Genomic DNA, 25,535 nt, shown 5'->3' with positions numbered 1-25,535 from the left:
TGTGTTAATATGCGAGTATTTTTATTTTATAAAACTAGTTACATTTAATGCAGGTTAAGTGATACGCTTTCACCAAAATACTGTTAGTGGTATGCATTAAGAAACTGTACAAATATGACTCTATAGAAACATTCTGATTTATGTGAGAACTGCCTCCGTTGCAGGCATTACATATGCCAACACAATAGTAAAAAAAAGATAATAAAAAAAGAAAGAAAGAAAACATTTGCAGATTCCATTATCTAAAAATTCCAGATGTCATTTCCTGCATTACAGGAAGTGGGTGGAGTGCTCCTCAGGAAGTAGGCGTGTCCTTGTGTCTCAACTTCCCAGACCTTTTTACTCGCTGAGCAAACATTAAAGCATTCCTCAGGTTGTCCAAAGAAAGCTATACTTACAAACATATCAAACGACCTTCTTTTTCCCTGCTACTTATTTCCTGTTAAAATACCTTTACATGTTTTCATTGTTCTTAAAGTGTAATACCTGCTGAAGGTAAACAGTGACTGTACAGTGAAAGACTCAGCGTTAGGTCGGGGGTCAGACAGGTGGCGTGCTGTAGCGGATCTCGGTGTTATATTTGTCAGGCGTCTTGGGCAGCGGAAGCTTTTTCCGCATGTTGTGCCTCAGGATCACCTCCTCGTTGGCATAGATGGGGGTGTCTGTGTCGTCAGAGTGGTAGCCGGACTGGTATCCGCTCGTCTGATTGGATGACTCAGAGGCCAGAGACTCTTTACTCTTACAGCGCAGCAGCTGGCTGAGGAGGGAAAACAGGAAAGGGATGTCCAGTTTATTTTAAATTGCAGCATAAGAAGTGAGTGGTTTAAAGACAGATATGATATTCTATAATAGACATGCTGATTTGTAGCTCTCACCTGAAGTTTGGCGTGGTTGCCAGCTGTTGATTCAAAACCTTCACCTCCTCTGGGGAGAAGCCCTCACTGTCTGTGTGACCCTCCTGTAGAAGAGGCAACAGTTTATATGAACACCGTTTGGTTTGTAAAGTGAGCCCGCAATTTTAGAGCTCTACTGTGTTTCATTGGACTCAATTATGATATATTATATAAATGTAATATTCTTGCAAACAATTTACTCTTAAAATGTGATTGTAGGGAGATCCAAGCGTAATTAGAAGAAAGAAACTGAAATTATTTATGAGACTGGATTTAGGAGACTCACTCAATTTGTGTTTTAATACACATTTTTTACTACCACTATTCGGATGTGTAATTAGGTAGATCATTTGTTTATATATAATTTGTAAGTCAATAATATATATATTTGTACAGTATCATAATTCTCATGTTTCCTTTCATTATTATTATTTGTATTATTGTTTTACACGTTCTAAATAAATCAAACCAAACCAAACCGCTGACTAATCAAATCTATGTGTGGATTTTGACACTCACCATGACGCTGCTGCGCACCACCGGGATGTCGTCGAACGTCTTGACACTCAGGGGCCGACTGCACAGAGGAGATAAGTTGTAAACAAGATTCACAGCTGAAAATCTGAACTTTTAGAAGTTAAGAGGGAGAGTTAAGTGGTCATGCTGACCCAAGAGACGGCGGGTTGTCATAGTGGAGCTGAGCCTCCAGGATTTCTCCACTTTGGGGCCTGCTGTAGGGGCTCCTGGGGTCAGGGGTCACTGGAGATCTTTCTGCCTCACTGCCTACTGTCAGAGGGATGTAGTCCTTCCCATCCTGGAGACAAAGAGAACTCTAATGGTATTAGCTCAAATACACACTCGATCAATTAATCCACACAAATGAGAATATGATCAGTACAATTACCAATTAGTAATTTAATGTTGTCCAGTAATTACTTTTCCTGATGCAGTCATCACTTCCCCCTGTTGCAACTACAGTTCTATTTCGTCCCTACTGACCGCCAGAGGCGGTGCTGCTAGCACTATATATGTCTATCGCACGCATGCGCAGTTCGAGTACCTAATAACAACAAAGTCACCTGTGACCCACGTGACTACGGCTTCATAGGCCGAGGTCACTAGTGGATCGGTTCATTTTCATCTTCTCGCTTCGCGAGAGTACCGCGGCTACATTCTTGTAGCCTACAGCGTTCAGGTTTGAACATTTGATCTGAGGGATTGCTCTGCAAGCAGCTGGCCGCGTGCAGCTTCGCGACTGACAGTCGGAGCTACGGGTTGTTAACGCGTCCTCCAGGAGCTGTGGCCGGCTGTGCGCTGTGCAGAGCCTCGACGGACAGGTTTGTGTCAACTTGTTGCTGGTGATGGCTGTGTCCCCGCACCCTCTCCCAGCTAAGTTGTCCTGATTGCTGTGTTATTTATTGTTTGGCTTAGACTTTCTGGTGACGACAGTGTTCCCGCTTCCTCTCCCATAAAGTTGCCCTTATTATGCTCTTTTGAAAGTTCTGCTTGTGGCGTTGTGCCCGAGCTATCATTAGCATTTGAGTCCCAGCTTTAGCTGCGTCTCAATCAATCAATGTCTCTCATTCAATGTATTATGGAAGGCCAAGTGTTTCATATTTAGCCCGTTTTTTGTTTAGATGCAGAGTAAGGTAAGTACTGGCCATAGTTACTACTGTAACTACAGTCCTATGTAAGCACTGGCCATGGTTACTACTGTGACCATGGCCTACGGTTTTATGCGGGCTGTTCTATTCCATAGCAGCTAATTATCTGGTCTTAACATTGTGTTTTGACTTGGTTACTTGATTGTTAGCAGCAGCCGCTTGGCTAACACCTTGCATGTACTGTTAAGCTTCATTATTTAACTCAGCCGGTGAGGGCAGTGCTCTCGCTCCCGCTCCCGGTAATGTATGGTTTTGATTGCAGTAGCGCTATATCGTGGTATTTACTGCTCCTATTACTAGACTCTAGTCTACTACTAATGTACTAGGATGATATGCAGAGAACAATCTTCACTGTGTGTGCTGTGTGCTCTGCATGTGTGGCCATTAAAGAGGATTTCATCCTCCCAATATTATATTATCTAGGGGTCAGCCGTTGGCTGACACTTTTAGGCACCGGCCACAGTTACTACTGTAACTACGGTTCTAAGCCGTGTAAGTACTGGCCATAGTTACTACTGTAACTACGGTTCCAAGCCGTGTAAGTACTGGCCACAGTTACTACTGTAACTACGGCTCTGAGCCGTGTAAGTACTGGCCATAGTTACTACTGTAACTATGGTTCTATGCTGTGTAAGTACTGGCCAGAGTTACTACTGTAACTACGGCTCTGTGCTGTTCTCTTCTTTAGAAGCTAGTTGTCTGGTCTTAAACATTTGTGTTTGACTTGATCTTGCTTGATTGTTAGCAGCAGCCGCTTGGCTAACGTCTTGCGTGTACTGTTAAGCTTCATTATTAACTCAGCTGGTGAAGGCAGTGCTCTCGCTCCCGGTAACGTATTGTTTTGATTGTTAGCAGCAGCCGCTTGGCTAACATCTTGCATGTTTTGTTACTGCTTCTTTATTTAAACTCAGCTGATGAAGGCAGTGCTCTCGCTCCCGCTCCCTGTAACGTATTGCTCTGATTGTTAGCAGCGGCCGCTTGGCTAACATCTGACGTGTTCTGTTGAGCTTCGTTGTTTAACTCATCCAGTGAAGGCAGTGTTTTTTGCCCCCGCTCCTGGTAGACGTGCTGCTTGATACTTAGCAGCAGCCGCCTGGCTAAACTGCCCCGTTAAGCTTCTTTATTTAATCCAGCTAGGTGAAGGCAGTGCTCTCGCTCCCTCTGCCGGTAACGTGGGTGTAGTTACATCCCTCTCTGTGTTCGGCGAGTAGGAACATTGCTTTACTCTTTCCGTTCAGCAGGTAGCCGGTGAAGGCTGTGTTCTCGCACCCGCTCCCGGGTACGCTGCACCTGGCATTCGTTATGAACTCAACCAGTGAAGGCAGTGTTCTCGCCCCCGCTCCTGGTAGACGTGTTGCTTGATTCTAGCAGCAGCCGCCCGGCTAAGCTGTCCTGTTAAACGTCTTTATTTAATCCAGCTAGGTGAAGGCAGTGCTCTCGCTCCCGCTCCCTCTGCCGGTAACGTGGGTGTAGTTACATCCCTCTTTGTTTTCGGCGAGTAGGAGCATTGCTCTACTCATTCCGTTCAGCAGGTAGCTGGGGAAGGCTGTGTTCTTGCGCCCACTCCCGGCTATGCTGCATCCGGCTACCTATAGACTGGCTCATTCATGTAGCGCCTGTATGGCTTCTCTTGAGCCCGAGGACGGCCATGACCGCTGCCCCCCTCTGCCTTGGCCTCGAGCATTTGAGGGAGGGTCTCACGCAAAGCGCCTGCATGAGCTGTAGATTCATGCCACGGGCGCTCAGAGTGGCTAGAGTCGCAGAGGTGGCACCTCTCCTCGTCACAACTTCCTCCAGCTCAGTCTGACCGTTCCCGGCGACTTGATGGAGGGATGGCTATGGGTTCACCCCCCAGGTAGAGGGCTAGAAACAGGCTGTCCTCTAAGGTGGGTCGGTTAGCTGCTGTCATGGAGCAGACGAAGTCGCTCCTGTTGGCCCTTCAGCCAGGGGCCGGTGCGGGGGCTACTAGCTTGCCGCCTGGCCCTCCTTCGGTTGCCACACCTCTACTTGAGGATGCCATGTCGCTAGGGGCTTCGGACAAACCTCTTCTATGAAGGGGGGGGCGGGGCCCCGCTCACCCCCGAGGAGGCTTCCCACTCCTCTGTTCGGAGCTCTCTGCAGGGCACGGAGGACGCCTTCATGGCGGCCATTATTCGTGCAGCCCTGGTACGCTTGCAGCTTCAAGTTCTGCAGGCCGATTCGGCTCAGGCTAGCGCCTTTTTCAGGCATAACCCTGCCCCTTTTCACTCCCACTGTTCCTCCTTCAGAGGAGTACCTGAGGGAGCTCCATGCAGGCTGGAGAGACACCAGGGCCCTCTCCCACTGTGCTGCCAGGCAGGATCCGGCGAGGGTGGGGCTGGGTCACTTGCCATCCATTGAGCCTGCCATCGTCTCCCCGATTCGGGCTCCTGATGCCAGGTGCCCTCGGCCTCAGTGCAGGGTCACAAACGAGCTGCTCTGTAGGGCCTACGACACAGCGGCACGCATCTGATACTGGCTTTCTCTACCTCTCTGCAGCAGGCGCCGGCTGAGCCTTCTTTGCTGGGCCTCAGTGATGCATCACTGTAAGCCTTTGCCCTAATGTCTAGGGAATGGGGACGAGTTATGTCCTTATTGGTGCAGACTCGTCGCCAGGTCTGGCCTACGACCGTCCCCGAGACTCTCGGGGACGGTCGTCGGCTGCTTTCCCAGCAGCAGCTCAGTTACTGGGCTGTCTGTACTTCCGACCCTTGGGTGGTTTTCACCTTAACCCAGGGGTACGAACCACAGTTACGGCCCCTAGCCTTCGGCCGGGCCAAAATGACAGTCGTCAGCGATCCGGCAGAGGCCCTAGCTCTGATCCAAGAGTTGTCCGTCCTTCTGTCCAAGGACGCAATCGAGCCAGTAGACCCTCTGCTTAGCCCAGGGGATTCTATTGGGCGGTGGTGGCGATGTCGATAGGGACTTGGCTTGACAACTGGAAGGTCACCAGTTCAAGTCCCGGCAAGACCGAGTGCTACCGAGGTGTCCCTGAGCAAGGCACCGTTCCCCACACTGCTCCCCGGGCGCCGTTCAAAATGGCAGCCCACTGCTCCTAACACAGGATGGGTCAAATGCAGAGAAACAATTTCCCCACGAGGGATTAATAAAAAAATTAAAATAAAAAAAGTCCATCTTTCTCGTGAGCAAGAAAGTCGGCGGATTTCGCCTGATCTTGGACCTCAGAGGAATCAACAGATTCCTGAAGGTGCTGCCACTCTATATGCTGACCACAGCACATGCACAGTCGTGGAATTGAGGGATGCCTACTTCCACGTGGGCCGGGCAACATGGTGCCTTATATTCAGTTCCTTCGGCCCTTGGGCAGGCTGCCTCGGCCATTGGGCCCTTGGGCCCGCTGGCGTTGCGCCCCATGCAGATGTGGCTGAACAGCCTTCACTTGGACGCCAAGTGGCACAGGCGCAGGGAAGTCAGGGTGTCGCAGCGTTGCCTCCACTCTCGGTCATAATGGAGGGGCAGGGCCTATCTCCTGATGGGCGTGCCCATGGGCGCCATCCCATCCCGCCAGGAGACCGTCACCATAGGTGCAGGTCTCTCAGGGTGGGGTATAGTACGGCAGGGCAGGACCGTTCAGGGTCAGTAGTCTGCCCAGGAGGGTGCAGGCCATGCCAACGTGCTAGAGCTTCGGGCTGTGCAGCTTGCACTCACGCACTTTCTACCCCTACTGGGGGGCAAGAATGTGCATGTTCCTTGGGACAGCAGGTACGCTGTTGCCCAGACAGCAGACCCTTCTAGACAGTGGGCGTTCTCACTCCACTCTAAATTTATGCGGCTGCTATTTCCGCCCGACATATTCGGGTCGACGGTGCCACGGCGGGGTGCCACAGGTCGGTGTCCCTATTCCTGAGTGGGGCTTTACGGCAGCATCCCCCTAGCACCCAGAGGGCTCCGGCTTGGGACCTGCCCCTGATGCCGGATGCCCCATCATCTCCTCCCTTCGAGCCCCTGGCCCAGGTGGAGCTTAAGTGGCTGTCCTTAAAGGCAGCATTTCTGCTTTCCATGACCTCAGGCAAACGATTTGGAGAGCTACATGCCCTCTCTGTGAGCGATACATGCCTGAGGTGGAACTCCGATGGCTCGGGTGTTGCCCTCTGGCCGAACGTGGCGTTCCTGCCCAAGGTGCTTCCACTAGCCCACTCCAATCGGCCTATCCAGCTGGCGCGCTTTAACGTCCCACAAGAGAACGGCACGCCTGAGTTGCTGTGCCCTGTGCGTGCCCTAGAGGCGTATATTGGTGCTACGGCCCATATACGACAGTCAGAGCAGCTCTTCATTTGCCATGGCGGTACGAGAAGGGGCTGTGCTCTCTCCAAGCAGCGGCTGTCCCACTGGGTTGTGGATACAATCTCACATGCCTGTGGGGCCAGTGGCTGCCCCCCACCATCAGGGGTGAGATGTCACTCTACAAGGAGCATATCAACGTCTTGGGCTGCCCTGAGAGGGGTGTCCCTGGAGACCATCTGCACTGCGGCGTCGTGGGCATCGTCTGGCACATTCTCCAGATTCTACCGGGTCAATGTCGCCACTCCCCATCCTTTGGGCGTGGTCCTGTTGCCGAGCTCCGCTGCTTCCAGCTAGGTAAGCAAGTGTTCGGATTCTTCATGACATGGTTGGTATAGTCATCCAGTGCTAAAAGCACCGCCTCTGGCGGTCAGTAGGGACGAAATAGAACGATAGTTACGGCTGTAACTACGGTTCTATGAGTCCCGGATGACCGCCAGAGTTTCTTGTCACTCAGAATTCTTGTGTGCTCGCGAGAAGATTCTGGGAACCGATCCACTAGTGACGCCGGCCTATGTAGCCGTAGTCACGTGGGTCACGGGTGACTTTGTTGTTATTAGGTACTCGAACTGCGCATGCGTGCGATGGACATATCCAGTGCTAAAAGCACCGCCTCTGGCGGTCATCCGGGACTCATAGAACCGTAGTTACAGCCGTAACTATCGTTTTCATTAGCCCGTTTTCTTTTAACTTGTGCTAATGACTTCCTACATTTCCCAGAATGACTTGGCAATGCTCAACAAATGGGTGTAAGCTTGTTTCAATGTGTTACTGGTATACAGGGAACAGCCATAACACTGGCATAACTTGTGTGCCTTAAAAGATCTCCTATCATGCTATTTTTAGGTATGTATTATGGGTCTCAGATATAGAAAAATATAGAAAAAACACGTCTGTGATGTGTTTTGCTCAAAATACCAAACAGATCATGGATTTTAGACATCCCTCATATCCCTCTATTTCAGCCCTTTTAGAGAAGTGCTGATTCTGGGTCCTTAGCTTGAAAAAAAATGATTGAGGAGGGGGAGCTTGTGCCTGCTCAGAATGACTCGGCAGCTACAGTTAAATGCTGCCGTGATTAAATGCCATATCATGTTCACATCAAGTTTACCACAAGGGGAGTTCCTTTTTTTATTTCCTGCTTTTTTACACATACTCTCTCCAGTACAGGTTAGCTCTGAGTGTTAGCGATGTGTGCTAAAGTAAACAAAGACCATATTACGGCCAAAACACGTCGGGCATTGTTACCGATAGCAAAGTTTCTGATAGGGCCGCGGATGTAAAGCCAAACTGACACCAAAGACCACGTCCCGACGGACCCGATTGTTGTGTCGCCTCACGTCTCCTGCATCTTGGCCAAAAAGTCGCACTGGAACACAGCGCAAAGAGTTCAGCCAACGGACAAGTAGCACGTACGCACTGCGCATGCGTGAGTGGCAATAACTCTCCTTACCAGCAAGCGGCAGTAGTGTGTATTCTTAATTCAAAAGAGGCAACAACCGGAAGACAGACTGCGTGATATATACAAACAACAAATAGTGTGCGTTCCATTTTCACTCTCGTCCATCACAGACTGTTTCACATAGCGACTTATAATCGAAAACATGTTTAGTGCGGTACTGGTAAATGAAAAATAATAGCCGTCTGTGTGTGCCTTCTTCACTTCCGGTTCGCTTCTCATGCACTGATTCGCTAAGCTGAACAGACAATCAGAGTGATTTATTTTGCCGACAGCCTTTTTCCGTGCCGGAAGGTGTCGGCACGGCCAAAAAGACACGACGGTGCTGGACACACCAATCCGAGTAGGGCGACAGGACGCTCATCGACGGCCAGACATCTATCGATGGCCGAAATCGGCCCTGTGTGTCCGGGCCTTAAAGCCAGCCCACATTTCCGATATTACGTCATATCGGACGCAAATCTGGATCAGCTCCGTTGTATCCCCGTTTTTAGAGATTTCAGTACAAAGAAAAGAGAGAGGGTTTTGTTTTCTGACACTTTGTGAGTTCCCTGACACACCGGGCCATATATTTTTGTATAAAGGACAATAAAAAGTGCATTTTGCATGATAGGAGACCTTGAGTCAAAGTTGCATTGTGGGCTATTCAGCCTGCTGTCAGTACAGAAACTGGTACATTTACATCCCATGACTGCTGAATGTTAAAAAACCTTCAGTTGTTTTTTGATGTACCTGACAACTGACAGTATTTCAGAGAGTTTAAATGCTTTATGCACCTGGTAAGCGCTGGCCTGCAGCAGGTTGCCCATATGTTCCACCAGCTCTGCAAATGTTGGCCTGTCTGTGGGACGAGCCAGCCAGCAGTCCAACATGGTCTGGTATCTATGAAGCATGAAGACAATTGGAAAACAGTCAAATTGAGGGATTTACAGTTCTGTGTGAAATGGCATCAGGTCAAGTTTCCACTCACATCTCAGTGGTGGCATATTCTGGGGGTCTCATCCTGGTGCCCTCCTTAAGCCTCCGGCAGAATAACTCGTCGATGCAAACACCCGGATAGGGAGAAGCTCCTGTGAGGGTAAGACAGAAGTGGTTGCAGATATACAGTGATCATCTGAAGTGTAGAGGTGCGCAACATATCGTTTTTAATGTCATGGTAATTTTAACTTGCATTAAACGTGATACACATAGCATTGCAATTGAGTACGTTGAAAACAAGTGTCGGTAGAAAACAATCAAGGGCCATTTTGGAAGTGAATTTGGCAGCATATTGAAGCAGCATAAGGCAGAACTGAGTAGACTTTAAATCTGTTTATTTATAATGAGGCTCAACGACATATTGCATATCAGATATTTGTCTCATACTGTGTGGCCTTAGTCTTATGTGAAATGTGTACCTAGAGAAAAGATCTCCCAGAGCAGAACCCCAAAGGACCAGACATCGCTCTGTGTGGTGTACACCCGGTCGAAGATGGTCTCCGGAGCCATCCACTTTAGAGGGAGTCGTGCCTGTAACAAGAATGAATGACCATTTTATTGCCTACAGACCTTAATTGTTCGGTTGATCACCTATGTGTACGTTTGGGGAACTCACATCTCCCTTGCGGACATAATCAGGGTCTTTGTAGACATCTCTAGCGAGGCCAAAGTCGCAGATCTTCACCACATTGTTCTCTGAAAGCAGAATGTTTCTGGCTGCTAGATCTCTGTGGATACACTACAGAGCAAACAGACACAGATGAGTTCACGTCAACAAGCAACGACATTTCGTCTGTTTACATGCGTACAAACAGATTTCTGAATAAATCTAGGTTCACCTTGCGGGATGAGAGAAACTCCATGCCTTTAGCCACCTGGAAGCTGTAGCATATCAGGTCCTCCATTGTCAGATGCTCCTCGTCTGAGCTCTCTGTGGTCACATTATGCATTTTATAAACATTAATGTGAGCCATGAACAATATTACACGTCAACAAGCAATAGATTGATGCAAAAGGTATTTTAAGGTCACTCCAAGTTGTCTTCCCCACCTTCCTGAGTGTCCATGTCGCTGCCTGATGTCCTGTCTGCAGCTCTGGAGCAGACAGCCGTCCCGGTGCAGATGTCCAGCTGGGCGATCTTCCCCAGGCCCAGATCCCCTTCGGTAACATCCTCCTCCACTGAGGCCCACTTCTGGCTATCTACCCGCTTCCTCTGTTGACCACGACATAAACACACAGAAGAGAAATATAATAATTTGTATTTAGGTTGCATCACATATCAGTCAAAACAATCCATAGTTAGTACAGAGTGCACTTCTCTGTAATTGTCTGTGGTTTGGATGTGACTATGCGGCGATCTATGGTGCGTGTAACCGCTCAGAGGGTTGGCTGTAGTTTTCTGGCTGCATGTTGGTTACTCATAATTTACCTTGTACGGGCTGTACTCTCCTCGCTTGCTCTTCAGGTAGCTGGAGAGGTTTCCATTTTTACAGTACTCCACAATCACCATCAGAGGCCCTACGGAGAGAGAGGGGGAGCAAAGAGTTAAAAGACAGCTCATTACTTTATATTACAGGACCACAGAGGACTGATTTGATAGGAAGTGTGAGGCATATTAGAGAAACATTCAAATACATCGCAGCCACCCCAAGGTTGACACATAATTATAATTAGGGTTAAGGGACACTTGTTAAGTTCACTAGCCCTCATAAAGAAGTGAATTACCCAGGAATATCGATGCTCATAAAATAAATAGGGGACGAGTAAGCGGGACAGTAAGATGAGTAAATTGGACTGTTTTCATGTTACACTACAGGTATGTGTTTTTTATAACGACTCACCTCCAGGCTTTGTACAGGCTCCCAGCAGGTTGACTACGTTGAGATGATGTCCGATATGAATGAGAATTTTCAGCTCTGACATCAAGGCGCGGTACTCACTCGACGTGCCTCCCTCTGAAGCACAGAGAAATTAAATTAACTGCGTGTTTGAACCTTTTCACTGGCCGTATTTCCTTGGTGCATGTGTTTAGGGGCAGTGAAAAGAAGGATGAACACTAACCCTTAAGCATCTTGACTGCTACAGTGGTGCACGTGGTAACTTTCTCGATGCCAAAGGCAGCTGCTTCGACCACCTGACCAAACGCTCCTCGTCCCAGTGGGTCACCTTTAATACAAAACATTATCATGAAGACAAACAATATAGCCTCTTTCATTTAGTTTATTTTTCAATATACACCATCAGGTAATTTGGAAAGATTCTTAAGATGAATTTGTTAAATGATTAGCAATATAAAAGTGGTTGTGTTAGTCTTACACGTTTTATTGCTAACTAGCAAATATTAGCACTCTATGAAAACTATGTGAGCTGGGATTCGTAAGGTGTCTTGTTGAAGAATACTTAGGCATTTTCACGTCAAGTTAAAGTGGTGTCTCCTTACACACTTTGTCACCTTGATGCCTACAGTATTCTTACCTAGCTTCAGCCTGTCCCGAGGAAACTCCCATTTGTTAGCATCATACGTTAGCCTTTCACACTGCTCGTCCATGGGCATGTCCTCAGAGTCCAGGATCATGGACAGGTAGCCCGTCTTTAGATCCCCACCACTGGGCTGAAACAGAGTGAGAGGGAGAATATTTGTGAATTAACGAGCCCCTATTTCGAATAGATAAATGGTACCACAATTGTTACAGTGATTCTGGTTCCCCTCCAGTAAAAGGGGCCCAATCAGTGCTGTGGGTGTACGTGACTTATGGGAGCAGAGAGTGGCACTGTTGTTCCTGGACACAAAGGAGAGCAGCGACTGAGAGCCAAACCAGTCACTTCTAATCAGTCAGACACCCCCACAGTGTGTGTGCTTGTGTATGTGCTTGTGTGTGTGTGTGTTTTAGCTGTATTTCTGTGTAACTGCAGGGAAAATCCAAGGAAGGAAAAGTGTGGCAAAGGGAGGATGAGGAAGTTCTTACTCTCTTTTTTCCACGGATGACAAAGACGATCAGTAACCAGAAGAACATGGCGATGACCACCGACCCAATAGGAACAATCAGTTCCACATTAGTCTTTTCCTCTTTACCTAGAATAAACACAATAATATGAATTGCAGGAGTGTTCACAAACAACCTTATAATAAAATGTGTCAACAACAGACCGTTTTTCCGACAAATTCGGGAAAAACGTGGGACATTCATAGAGGAATGTCCATTATATTTTAAGTGGCGCGTCTTGACAGAGTTGCGTACAATTCAGACAGGTTAGTCATTGTCTTTGGCGTATACCCATGTGTGTGTGTCCCTGCCTAGGTTGGAGGAAGGAAACAGTTGGAATCTGGACTGTGAGCAAACTGATATTGTATCTAGTCATAACAAATTACTAGGACTCAGCCACACAATACTGCCAAAGACAACTTGGACAAGGCCTATTAGAGACATAATGTGTAAATGCCGTAATTAATCATTTCTCTCTGCAACCATTCAGCTGAGGGAATGTATACATTATTGCTGAAGGGAGTGTAGTATAAATGTTTATTCTTTAACTTTTGTCTCATCCCGGATCAATTATGACCTCGTGAAATGTATTTAGAAAAAATAGATACAATAAAAAAGTTGTCTCGTTGATAACCACCCCTTGCTGTGTAACACAGGAACTGTAATTGATTTCATAAATGTCAGGCATATATAAGATTTGAAAAACTTGAATAGTTTCTGTTTCAGTTTCTCGCTTTCCTTCATTGTTGTTCTCCCTCACGATCAGAGATTTTCTTGTTAGCGGCGTCCTCTACCCTCCCTTGTCTACTCCGAGGCCAATAACTGAAGTAACGGGGTCTACATTCTGCTGGCGGGGTCCAGGTCACGTAGGCCCTGGTTCTAATTTGGACATGTGTTTGTTTGTTTGTTGCTGTGTCTCTGAGCACAGGACAGCAAAGGGTGGACAGGAGAGCTGGGGCAGGGCTGACCTCTCCCTTTGTCCTGCAGTCTCCTCATTGTTTTGGATTTAAAAACTCCCAGGAGGATGTGTGCTAACTGGGCCAACTTCCTGTCATGCGGAAGTAAAGTTATTCTTACTCTATATCTTTGATATAAAAGAAATGTTGTATGTGTGATGTGAACTGGTGTTGCCTTTAGGCCAGATATAAATAAACAGTCTGTGTGAGAATTGGGAGTTTTCTCAAGAGGTTAAGGCTAAAGTCAATGAACTATGACAATATATTCTTTATTATCAGTGATAAATGGATTATTGAACAGGCCTACTGGGCACAGGCCCAAGGGCTCAGTGGGCCTCTGTGCCAGAGTGTCTGTTTAAGTGAATATTAAGATGTCTTATAAATAAATGTACCCTAAATCTACTCCCAATGGCTACAACAAGGAATAGCAAATAGCCTAAAAAGAGCACAAAACAACTAAAAGCTTCTCAAGAAAAGAGAGATAAACAACTACAAAGACACACAAAATGAAAACATCAGACATACAAACCCTACAAAGAGTAATATAATGACTACACACAGACACAAATTGATGACTTTTTTTAGTCTTGGGGTCTTGCCACTATGTAGAAGGAGTGGGGGGCCATGTGCATGTCTACACCCATTGGCCAATTCCATCAGCATTATTCCTGTTATGGTTCAGGGAGGGACTGACCTTCAGTCATCAGGTAGGCCTGAGAGGAGTCACAGCCCCGGCTGTTGCAGGCAGTGCAGCTGTACAGACCGCTGTCCTCCTTCTTCACGCGCTGAATCGTCAGAAGGTTGTTGTGCTGACTCAGAATCACGCCTGAGAGAAATCCACATTCTTTAATAGCTGTGGCATCTCATGGAGTGAGTGAGTGTTCAATTAATAGCTCTGCACCCCCTCACCTGAGCCCTCCACCAGAGTGTGGTTGTTTTTGGTCCACACCACCACCGGCCTCGGCATCCCAGCAGCGTCACAGAGGAGACTGATCGTAGCACTCACGTTCACTTTTTGATCCGTGATATTATTTAAGATCCTAGCAGCCGCAAGACCTGAAAGTTGAATCAAAGTCCATTAATTTCAGAAAACAAATAAAAACCTATAAAGATCAGGTATTCATTACTTTGTGAAGTTATTATCACTCAAAATATCTTAAAGATGAAGTAAAACATTGTGAGGGTGAATAAAATGATAATTTTTAAAAGAATCTTGCTTAATTAAATGCGCAGCTTGTAAAAGAGAGAGAGATGAAAGAGTATTTTTTTATCGTATGTCATTGTAGATTCTTTAACACATACTGGCCTTGTCTAATGATAGGGAAAATAGTAACAGCACTGAAAACGACAAAAGAAAATCTCACTCAAATATTGCAAATCTGACAATACAGTAGTTTCTTGACTTGTTGTTGAAATATTATAAAATTGAAATGATAGTTGAGTTATCAATTCCAAGGTCCTGAATGGCACAGTATTGACAACCATGAAAAGGGAACCGTACATATGTTTTACCTTTGAGAGAAAGTCGGCGCAGCAGGCAGGTTTTCTCCCCAGTCTTGATGTTTTCCACCTGACAGGCATACAGACCCTCATCCTGAAGGGAAGCGTTGGGCAGTGACAGCTCCAGGGTCACGTTGGTGCCCTGCAGGCTGGACAGTACCACAGGGGACTGGGGCCTTTTCTGCAGAGCAAGGGAGGGAAGTACTTTAAGTATTAAGATATTTCACTACAATAAAATAAAAGTTAATTTAAACTACTACTACTTTAATTAATGCTGGTAGATCAACTTTTTACTCCGATATCATAATTTATTAGCTGATTATATTTTGTATCAACAACCAGGTCAAACAGGTCAAATTAAAAAGTGTAAAGTACCTCTGGTTGGATCCTTTCATTAAATAGGAATACCATCAAATCAGAGATACAGGGTCCCATGATTTATATAAAACTGAAGCATTCTTTTGAGCATCAGTCAATCCCACTTTAATCTCAAATCAAAAGTACGATAAATGGTCTCAAACCGAATTGTTTTGAATGATTGTAATGTTATTTGAAATGTATTTTTCCTTGTTTCTTTATTCAATATTTGTTCTTGTTGATGTTGCAAATTAAGCTGCTGTGATGCAAGAAACATTTGATGATTAAGTAATAATGTATATTATTTTATAAAGTGGGATTACAGTACCTCAAAATTGTTCCCAAGTACAGTCACGTTCCACCACGGGCGACAGGGCTGCACTGACGCTATCTGCTCCGTCTCTGAGATGTTGCTCAGACTGAACCAGTTCAGGTTTCTGTAGATCAGATGGTCGGCCTTACAGCGCAGAATCACATCATCCTCCTCCAAGGGCTTGTCGGAGGGAGACATGCTCACCTCAAGACCACCTACAGCGCACAGATGGAAACGAAAGCAAGAATGAGATCAGCATTATGAGGTCTTAAAGCTAACATGAGACAGAAATAAGGAACAGCACTTACGTGTGACGTAGAAAAAGACGATACGTGAATCCTCTCCTAGTTTGTTGGCAGTTATGCATCTGTAGAGGGCATGAGCCTCCGCTTTCTGGATCTTCAAAGAGCTCACGATTTTCTAGATAAATGCATTTCCTATGTTAATATTTGCACAATAAATATAATCAAAATGCAACATGTCTTTTTTAACTGATAGGACTCTAATGGTGGTTGACAGAAGGAAGTAGAGGGTGTAATCATGAGGACATATTTACCTTTGAGGCATGCTCAGTATCAATCACAATTCGTTCCACACGGTGGTTACCGGTGCTATTGCTGATTTCTCTCCAATCGGTACACTCCGCTAGTGGTAACTTAGATTTTATCAGCCCGGGCCTGTTGGACAAAAAGAAATAGAAACCAGGTGAAACTTACATATCTTGCTATGAAATCTAATTGTCCTGACAGTGTAGGAGTGTTCTTCTGCAGATGATGCTCCTGGCTTTGATACACCAACACACATATTAACACTTACAACTGGAGAACTAAGACTGAAATTCATATGTTTCATCCATCAAAGAGTTTATCTTTTGTTTTATTTTTGTCAGAGGTGGGAGAAGTACTCAGATCTTATATTTCAGTAAAAGTAGAAGTACCAGAGTGTAGGAATATTCTGTTACAAGTAAAAGACCTGCATCCAATGTTACTCAAGTAAAAGTAGAAAGGTTTTCGCATCAAAATATACATAAAGTACCAAAAGTAAAAGTACTCATTATGCAGATTGGCCCATATCAGAATAATATATATTACATGTTTTGATTATAATTATTGATGCATTAAAGTGTCATCAAAGCTGGTAAAGGTGCAGCTAGTTTTAATTACTTTGTATACTGCAGGGTAGCTTGTGAATTTACTCCATAAAGTCAGATTTAAGTGTGATTATATTTCACATCATTATCCAAATCCACAAAGTATCTAAAGGTATTAAATCAATGTAATAGAGTAAAAGTAAACAATTAACCTCTGAATTGTAGTGAAGTAGAAGTATAAAGTAGTATTTGAAATAAGGTACAAATACCTCAGAATTGTACTTAAGTACAGTACTTGAGTATATCTACTTAATTACTTTACACTACTGGTTTTTGTAATTAGACATAATTTCGGTTGAGGAAAAACGATCAATTCATATTTTAAGAAACACGAAAACAACATAGTTGGTTAATTGTAAAATTAGGTAAAGGATAACGGGGGAGAAAGAATGGAGGCAGCTTCAGCAGGAAGTAGCTCTTTTTTGGATAGAGAGCAGGACAGGAACAACAGGAAACGTAGTGCAGGACTGAGGAAGTGCTCGTATGTGTAGGCAGGAGATAAGGAACCTCCTGATGGTCTCCTCTGGCCGAAGCCGCTGTCACACACGCCTCCTCCTTTCTATCAACACTCATATATTCCCAACATACCTGAGGAAGCTGTTGTGTAACCACCATGCCCATATTACACAGAGAAGCCTACCATCCTAAAGTTCTTAACCAAAAAGGTACACGACTGATAGCCAAAAATATCTGATTTTAGAAAATCAGTAAACACATTCTGAGTCTGAATAATTGATGTCATTCTAAAAATGAGACATTGTGAAGAGCATGAATCACATTCGCTGACCTGCATCGGGTCAGAGTGCGCTCTCATTGTCTCTTCTCTTGTTTTTGTCAACATCACGAAAGCAGCTATTTCTCTCCAAAATCAACAACCTGTTGACAATGAGTGGCCGAAGGCATGTGAACACTGCATGGATACACAAAAGAGAAGCCCCTTCATTTTCTCTTTCACACACATACACACTGATTCTTGTGACTTACAGAAAGGCCTTTGGACAGTCGTCTTTGGACATCCACTGCCACTGGATGTGTGTAGGTGTGGGAAATCCACGGGCGGTGCACCGTAGGGTGGGGCTGCTGCCGTACAGGTACACATCATTGTCCACTGCCACCTCCTTCTCAATGATACGAGGAGGAACTGTAGAAGAAAACAACACAAGTTATCACCACTCTCTCTTGACCAACAGCGCCAGGCAGCTTTAGTAAAAATACTCAAGGAAAAAAAAGCTATAACATGCCGTTGACCAGCAGCTGGAAAGAGAGTCTCCGTTCCTCTTTAGTTATCTTATTAATCAGGACGATTGTGTAATTCCCGGCATCCATTTCTTTGACTTTACGGAAGATGAGGGCTTCACTTCTCAGTTTTATTCTGTAATCCTCTTTCAGTAGTTGGCCATCTTTTAAGCTGAGCAGACAGAAGAGAGAAGTATTAGAAAAGTTACAGAACATATTTGAGATCAGCATGAACAAAGTCAAAATGGAAAGATATCTTCAGCACCTTTTACTACACACATTGAGCGATGTAAGCGAATAAATGCTGCGAAGACAGCTTTTCTTCTACTGTGAACATACCATTTCAATTCGGGATCTGGGTAGGCTGTGTACTTCACAGGAATAGACGTTTGCTCTTCCACATTTAGCTCCCAAACCTTCCTCCATGGCTCTTTTATCTCAATAAAAGGCTTTTCTGTAAACACAACAAAAATCATAAAATGATGTTACTGCGTCACATAACTACATTGAGACATAACACATGTCAAAGTGCTGAAAGGAATATTATTATCATTCTAATCATTGTGTTATTGTTGCTAGGAAAGCGTACTGTATTATTTAACAAAGTTCAAATTGCATTTCAGTTGGTTAAATGTAAAACTATCTACAGTCTTTTAAGAAAAGAAAGGTGGCAATATTTCACTTAAATAGGTTTAATTAATAATAATAACAATGCAGTGCTCTGCACATGCATGAGCAGGTCCATCTCATTTGTCATATGAGCATAAGCAAATGTTTTTGGGGAAACATTTGGAAAAGATAAATGATTAACCGTGCCAAGTTAGTAACAATGAAAAGGGGAGTTGAAAAATTGAATCAGCTGGTTTTTATATGTTTTATGAAGGGGAAGTAATGGTAAAAGAAAAACAAACACATTTTATTTTAATAAACTGATTAGAGGTTGAAGAACAAGTATTAAGCTTTATTTGTATTTACTTTAACTTCCTTATTCAACAATATTATCTACTCATTTATATTTTTTGAATTCTCTGACAGCCTTTTAATACAATTTGTCAGAGGCCTCTGTATTTCTGGTGATGCTAATGAAAAGTATGCATTGTGGTTTCCGGTACACCTACCATACACTTTAAGAAATGCTGAGGCACTTTTCTCCATCTGTCCACTGGATGCAGAGCAGGTGTATTCCCCGGCGTGATCCACGCTCACATTATGCACCTCCAGTTCGTTGGACAGCTCCAGGGAGTTCCACAGCTTCTTCTTGTGGGGTTTGGCGTGGGGCTCGCTCGAACCGTTCAGCGAGGTCTGACACGAGAGGGCCAATTTGTTTTTACAACAGACAGTTGATAATAGTAATTGGGAAAACAAAGGGTGGGAGATTATTTTCAGTTTTAAAGAGAGAAACAGCCAAATATAAGCTTTGCCATGAGTGTATTTTTTTTTTATCTGAGCAGGCAGAACTTTATAAACACCCAGGGTCACCTTTGCACTCTGACTTGGAGTAAAGATAAACTGAAGGATTCCTGAAAGCAGGAAGTAGGGAATACGTGCAAGGGAAACAGGAAGTCAGATGTCTCTGTCTATCCTCAGTGATGTGTGAATTACACAGACTGCATGGTAAAACAGGCTGATTGGAAGCTGTCTCATGTACATTACTGTATACCAGAGTATTGATCATAAGAGAGGAGAAGAGCATGAAAAGCCTTGTTCACTGACCAGCGCCTGACCGGAGTGCGTCCAGTTAAACTCGATGCCCACATTGAGCTCAGTTTTTGCGGTGCAGAGGAGCTTCAGCGTCTCCCCCACAGACAGCCTCAGTTGCGCGGGGGTCAGGGTGAGTTCATGGATCTTGAATCCTGCGGAAAAGGGAGGGAAGACATGGCAGTAGGGCTGAACGATTAATCGATTTTAAATTGAAATCGCGATTTTAAATGATGCGATTATTAAATCGCAAAAAAATTGACTTTTTTTTTTTTTTTTACTTTTTTTTTTCTTCTTGTGTGTCAGTCATCCACACCAATCAGAAGTGCTGTGCTCCAGCCATTGTTAATCAATCAGAAGTGGCCCATGATAGAAGATGATAGACAGATTGATCCAATCACCTGCCAAGTATTTTGAAAGTGCCTGCCCTTTCCAAATGGCTTCCAATGGAGCTTTCCTAGATCATGCTTTGGTGAAACTATCTGAGTCAGTAAGTAATGCTCCATCACATGTTTCTATTACAGGGTGAATCTTAAACTGAAGCTTGACTTTAAAGCAACCCAACGGAAGTTTCATGTAAGTTTAGTTATTTCACTCGTAGCTCAGGCTGCAGGGGTGCTATAGACGGGAGTACGTTGATACGACCTTCCTAGCCGGAGTTATGGCCGCATTTTACAATAAACTTCCGTTGGGTCGCTTAAAAATAAATATCGCAATTCAAATCGCAATCGCAATATTTGTCAGAAAAATCGCAATTAGATTTTTTCCCAAAATCGTGCAGCCCTACATGGCAGTCAGTCATTGTTCTCCTGAGACTACAGACTCTCTCTCTGCCCCTAAACTTGCTCGCTCGCTCGCTCGCTCGGTGCTCCACCAAGTTTAATTGACTTACTGTCACACACACACAAGCAATACCCTGCATTAAGACAGTGTTTTTCCACTAAGTTTTGATATTCATTCAGTTTATTAAATGCTCATACACCTGTATAGATTACTTCAACAATTTTGACTTCAACAAATGATAGTTTTCTGTGTGAATCTTTCTCCCTCTTACCAACAACAGCAACAATGTAGAGAGGGGACTTAAATGTCTCGTTTCCAATCCGAGTCTGGCAGGACACGACTCCGGCGTAGCTGATCAGGTGACTGGGGACAGTGAAACCCGTCCTGGCGTCCCACTGAGAGTCCTTCCCATCGGGATGAAGCTCCTTATTTGGATACTTCTGACAGACACAGAAGTTTACTGATTTCGAGCATAGAATAAAACTAAGAAATTGCAAGGGCACTTTTTTATTGCTATGTGATAAAATAATATTACATTTAAAATTTCCACAATAGGAAACTCATATAAATCCTAAGTATAGTTATGAATAATAAGGGAAGTATTGAGAATGGCAATGTTACCTGAAAACCATATTAAATAAAAAGGCATTTTGTGTCAGTTTTACTGGTTTAAAGAGGTCCTCAAAAGTGTTACACATAGGTTAGTTTACTCATCATGAGGTGTGCATGCCTCTATAGGATCTGTGACTTTAGAGGAGCTTCATAAAGTCTGAAAAACAACCCTGATGATGTCATCACCGCTAAATGCACTTTAACACAGGGGTATCTCCTCGTGCACTTTAGGTAGCTCTTGTATTTTCTCTTGCACTTTATATGTCGTTGCTGCTATATTGTATTTCCATGTCATGAATACTTGTGTATGCTGCTCTTGCTCTCTTGCAATTTTTGCATATCATGTATTTTGTTTCTGCTATGTTTGTCAAATGTAATTTTCTTAAATGTTTTATGTGAGGGACTGCGGATGGAAATTAGCTCAAAGCTAAATCTGGCACTGTAAAGCTTGACACATTTTAATGTTTTAAGTGTTCATTATTGTGCATTGTCCCTGCCAAATAAACGATTAAATGAAAAATGAAATCATTGTTTTGGATTGGGATTTAAAAAAAGTACCAAGAACTGGGGGCACAACGTGGGAAAAACCTGGGCACAAACATGGTCACATTTTAATCTGCTTTTTGTGTTTTTTGAGTTTCACAAAATCATAATATTGCTTCCTCTTTTGCTTAAATGTTGATAACTGTATGTGATGGCTTTCCTCCTACAAAATGTGCTTGAGCTTGCATAACACTTCCAACATTTACCAAAGAAAGAACATAAAAGAAAAGAAAAGTAAAAACTCTTCCTTACAGTATGCAGCGTGACGTTAAGGTTCTCCACCGAGCCTCGGCATGGGATCACCACCCGCTCTCCCTCACGGATGAACACAACCTCGAACTCTTTGTCGGATGGCACAAATGGCACCTTGTAATCTAAAATTCAATAAGAAAAATCTGATATTAGTTTAAGTACATTTAAGTGAGGGTCGAATGAATACAACACTGGGCCAGGAGCTGGTCAAGGTAGAACTGACTCGTTAGGATTTATCTTCTCAGATGTTCTTGTACAACCCTGGTTGTTTGAATAAACACAATGCTATACGATACAGTAAGAATTTACATTACTGTAACAATACTCTGATAATGCATAGTAGTTGTTTCCTTTTGAATTATTATGATTACTTCAAGAAATACTTTTCTACTGTAGCTTTTACACTATTAACCATATACATATACAACTTTTTACAGTATTCTGGGGTTAAAATGTTGAAAGTGACAATATTTGCAGTTACATAAACAATCCAACCCTGAAAAGTATTGTATCATATTTCCCTGGAGTTTGGACCAATGTGTTACCTTAATTCATATTTGATAACTGTACTGCCCATATATAAATACATTATACTCACTGTACAAAGTTCTTCTGTACTACTCAACACAACACAACAAAGCACCGTCATGCTCCTGCCATCAAAACTCCAAAACAAAGTTTAAATGAGTTATACCGTGGACGAACACATAAGCCGCTGCTGAGGTCTTGCCATCTTCCACTCTCAGGTCTCTGTAGGAGCACTGGTACTGTCCCGTTTCATTGACAGTGGCGTTTGAAATCCGCAGAGTCGTGCAGAAGAGTCCCGATCCACTGCAGTCACTGGTGGAGAAGCGAGTGCTGGTAGGAGGGGTCGCCCACCTCAGGTACTGCCGACCTCTGCAAGTCAAGAGAAAAAGACTGTCTGTATGCATGCTTCTGTATGTATGGGTCAATGGATTGATTGAAATCAGTAAGGTATGTTTATACCTGCATGTTAGTTCCAGGTCGTCAGATTTGTTCATCCTGTGGGTGCCATAGATGTTCAGCGTTGGTGGGTCGGGCATAAACCTCAGTTCAATGGCTGGAGAATTAAACAACAAGTTAATCACAGCAACGACTGTGAACAAACACAGTGATGACATCCGTCTTTACAAAGAATGCAACATAAAGTATCAAAGGTCACTGTTATTCCCTTGAAGTAATTATGATGTCACAATTAGGAAAATAAATTATGGAAATGTATTCAATTATGAAGCACATGGTATAAATGTATAGTAAAAATACAGGGGTGGGTAACTGCTTTGTAACTGGCTCTTTGGCTACTCAGGGCCATTTTTCCACTGCTGCAGAAAATGGCGGAGCTGTGTCAAAACAGGAAGCAGGGGAAGATGGGCCGGGTCAGGCTGAATAGCCCGGCACAGTGTAGCCTAGGTGGAGTTCCTGTTTCTGAGGATACAGGCTGCCCACCACCTCCCTGTGAGGCCCTAAGGCTCACATTGTATTGTATGGAAAAAAACAAGGCTGACCAAATCGGCATTATGGAAGCTTGCCATTATTTGGCATTAACTGGATGAGTTAAATTAACACAATCTTTTTATTCTAGCAAATTCAAACTAGGATTATGATGGGTCGGTTATTTCCTTTTTGTCAATAATATATTAAATGTTCACATTTCCGTCCTTTTTTTCAACAAATCTCAGAACAGAAATGAGCTGACACACACTGCAATACTCTTCACATTCTATCAGATGTATTTAATTGTTCTCATTGTCACAGTTAAGCACTACATAAACTTGACAACTACAAAATGATCTAGTAGAATATAATATTGCCTCTATTAGAAAACGTATTTAGTTTGTTATTTACAAAAAAGGTAAAGATAGAACACTTGTAGTATATTCCCTTACCAGCAACAAAACAGATTTTCAGGATAATGCCAAACAGTGGAATGACTCCCTGAGCCATCATCCGACAGAAAACATGGACAGAGTCCTCATGAACAGCAAGTAATACAAAAAAAGGTTCCCAGCAATAATGACAATCCTACACGGTCAGCGCTAATCCATTGAATTCTTCTGTTTTATATTCCAATACGGAGAAGGTTTGTGCCGACACAAAGTCATGAAAACAAGCAGCAGGAGCTCAGAGGTGATCAGCAGTGTGTGAAGTGTGGCTGTGTGTCCCAATGGAGCTGAAACTGCTGCTGAGGATGGAGAGACGTTCAGCTGAGCAGCCTGCAGGGGAGGAGCGTCTCTCCCTGACTAAAAACTAACACATGGGACCGAAAGTGGACCTGTTGCTGTTTGTTGTCAATCTCACTTTTAAAGAGATGTAAAGATTCTTGAGGATTTATAATCTCTAACTAAAGAGATAATATCCAGGCAAAGTAGACTTCATTTCAAGGGGATAATTAAAGAAATACTCAGATTTTAATTTAGATATTTATATCTGAAGAATGATAACAATAGTCATTAGCAGTTTAACTTGAGTAAAAAAAAAGGAGTCAAACAAAGGTAAAAATGTCTTTGCATACTGTTGTACTTTATAATAATATAGAATTTATTTTGGTCATAATTGTTTATGCAGTTGGACATAATCTTAATTACTTCTTATGCTGCTGCGGGTAATTGATTATATATTGTATTAATAACTAACTAAATATTTCAAATTAAAAAAAGTGGAGTAAAAATCACTTTATTTTATTTTAGTTCTTGAGTAACATTAAATAGTAAAATAGTGACAGGAACTATAAGTACCTTTAATCTGTACTTAAATACAATAGTTGAGAAAATGCTGCTTTCAACCATAGGTCGTTTTTTTAAATACTCATTTGGTAATTCAAGTATTTATAGTATATTTATTCAAAACCTTGGTCTTTGACAGTTTAGAACCAGATTGCTGCAAAACTGCAACATTTGAATATTATTTATTATAAATGGGTTAATTTAAACCTCTCACAACTTGCTTATTCACACCTCCAGGTGTAATGCTGCAACATTTCAATTAATTCAGAGTCATGTTTGTGTCCACCTGGGGAATAGAGGTCCTATCATAACTCTTTTATCTATGATTTTATTCCTCCACCAACTTCTGAGGGAATATCTGGTTCAGCTGCTAAATGCTCCTAATTGTGTCTGTCCAGTCATTTTAATATTTTTCTATTTAAACTTTGTTTCCATACAGGTTTACAAATAGAAAAAACTGCGTGACAAAAGACTACAACAATGCCATATGCCCCCTCTAAGATGTATTTTAAGGCTCAGAAGTCAAAACCAAGTTATCACTAACTATCATTTCACCTGAGTTGTGTTTTTGGGATATTGGCATGGACTCAGCAGGGTGTAGTGTTTATATGTTATGTTCTACATCCACGTGATTCCTGGCCTGGTCTCTTCTACAGGGACTCTCTGCCGTCTAAACGCCCAGCCTCCTCCAAACCAACATTTCCTGAAGGACACTCCACCCCAACTGCACCTCTGAAAAAGTTAGAAACAGAAAACATTTTTTCCATTTTTCCCTTTGCTTTTGTCTTTTGTTTTCTCACATTTTACATGAAGGGAATACTTTGAACTCTGCACAGTAATAGATAAACATATCAATGATATACATTTTACATACCTCTTAATGTAAGTGATATCTGCATAATATCTCCAAAAGACTCAATACTCCCCCTAATACAGGAATGTGTCTTTTTACCCTGAAAAAACAACAACAAAGCATAAAGACCAGTAAATAGCATTGGTTTGGTAAGGTAACAGTGTTTGTGAAAATCACTCCTATTTCAAAGTTGTCACACTGGGAATTATCTTGGCAGTGTTTGTGTTTATGCTCTGAGAT

General features: G+C 43.4%; 1 protein-coding gene across 3 annotated transcripts; it reads right to left on the bottom strand.

Moving 5' to 3' along the window:
- kdr (kinase insert domain receptor (a type III receptor tyrosine kinase)) lies at positions 1 to 25,350 on the bottom strand. 3 transcript variants are annotated; one of them, XM_034229996.1, is made up of 32 exons: positions 25,317 to 25,350; positions 24,998 to 25,174; positions 22,686 to 22,779; positions 22,393 to 22,595; positions 21,699 to 21,820; positions 20,563 to 20,731; positions 19,524 to 19,663; positions 18,929 to 19,112; positions 18,150 to 18,264; positions 17,816 to 17,982; positions 17,559 to 17,715; positions 15,981 to 16,101; positions 15,733 to 15,844; positions 15,440 to 15,639; positions 14,767 to 14,935; positions 14,164 to 14,310; positions 13,949 to 14,080; positions 12,281 to 12,387; positions 11,790 to 11,925; positions 11,376 to 11,480; positions 11,156 to 11,269; positions 10,744 to 10,832; positions 10,365 to 10,527; positions 10,154 to 10,245; positions 9,931 to 10,053; positions 9,734 to 9,845; positions 9,307 to 9,406; positions 9,113 to 9,218; positions 1,562 to 1,707; positions 1,413 to 1,470; positions 876 to 958; positions 1 to 757 (listed from the first exon to the last, which is right to left on the bottom strand). In XM_034229996.1, the coding sequence occupies exons 2-32, from the start codon at positions 25,023 to 25,025 to the stop codon at positions 541 to 543; spliced, it is 4,011 nt and encodes a 1,336-aa protein (XP_034085887.1). In that variant the 5' UTR covers positions 25,026 to 25,174; positions 25,317 to 25,350; the 3' UTR covers positions 1 to 540. The 3 variants fall into 3 exon arrangements, with proteins under 3 accessions (XP_034085887.1, XP_034085885.1, XP_034085886.1); XM_034229994.1 differs by lacking the exons at positions 24,998 to 25,174; positions 25,317 to 25,350 and adding an exon at positions 23,606 to 23,898; XM_034229995.1 differs by lacking the exons at positions 24,998 to 25,174; positions 25,317 to 25,350 and adding an exon at positions 23,606 to 23,898 and having other exon boundaries at positions 20,563 to 20,728.
- Between the last annotated feature and the right edge of the window lie 185 nt (positions 25,351 to 25,535).

This window comes from Gymnodraco acuticeps, unplaced genomic scaffold (genome assembly GCF_902827175.1).
Source record: "Gymnodraco acuticeps unplaced genomic scaffold, fGymAcu1.1, whole genome shotgun sequence".
NCBI classification, from domain to species: Eukaryota; Metazoa; Chordata; class Actinopteri; order Perciformes; family Bathydraconidae; genus Gymnodraco; species Gymnodraco acuticeps.
Note: the sequence above shows the minus strand (reverse complement) of the source record. Positions and strands in the feature narration are given on the sequence as shown.

Excerpts from the sequence above, each read along its gene's own strand:
- kdr (XM_034229994.1), bottom strand. The coding sequence starts at position 23,666 with ATGATGGCTCAGGGAGTCATTCCACTGTTTGGCATTATCCTGAAAATC. Across the intron at positions 10,246-10,364 it reads CGACATGGACACTCAGGAAG|AGAGCTCAGACGAGGAGCAT; the intron begins GTGGGGAAGACA and ends ATGTGACCACAG. Across the intron at positions 9,846-9,930 it reads ATTATGTCCGCAAGGGAGAT|GCACGACTCCCTCTAAAGTG; the intron begins GTGAGTTCCCCA and ends TTCTTGTTACAG.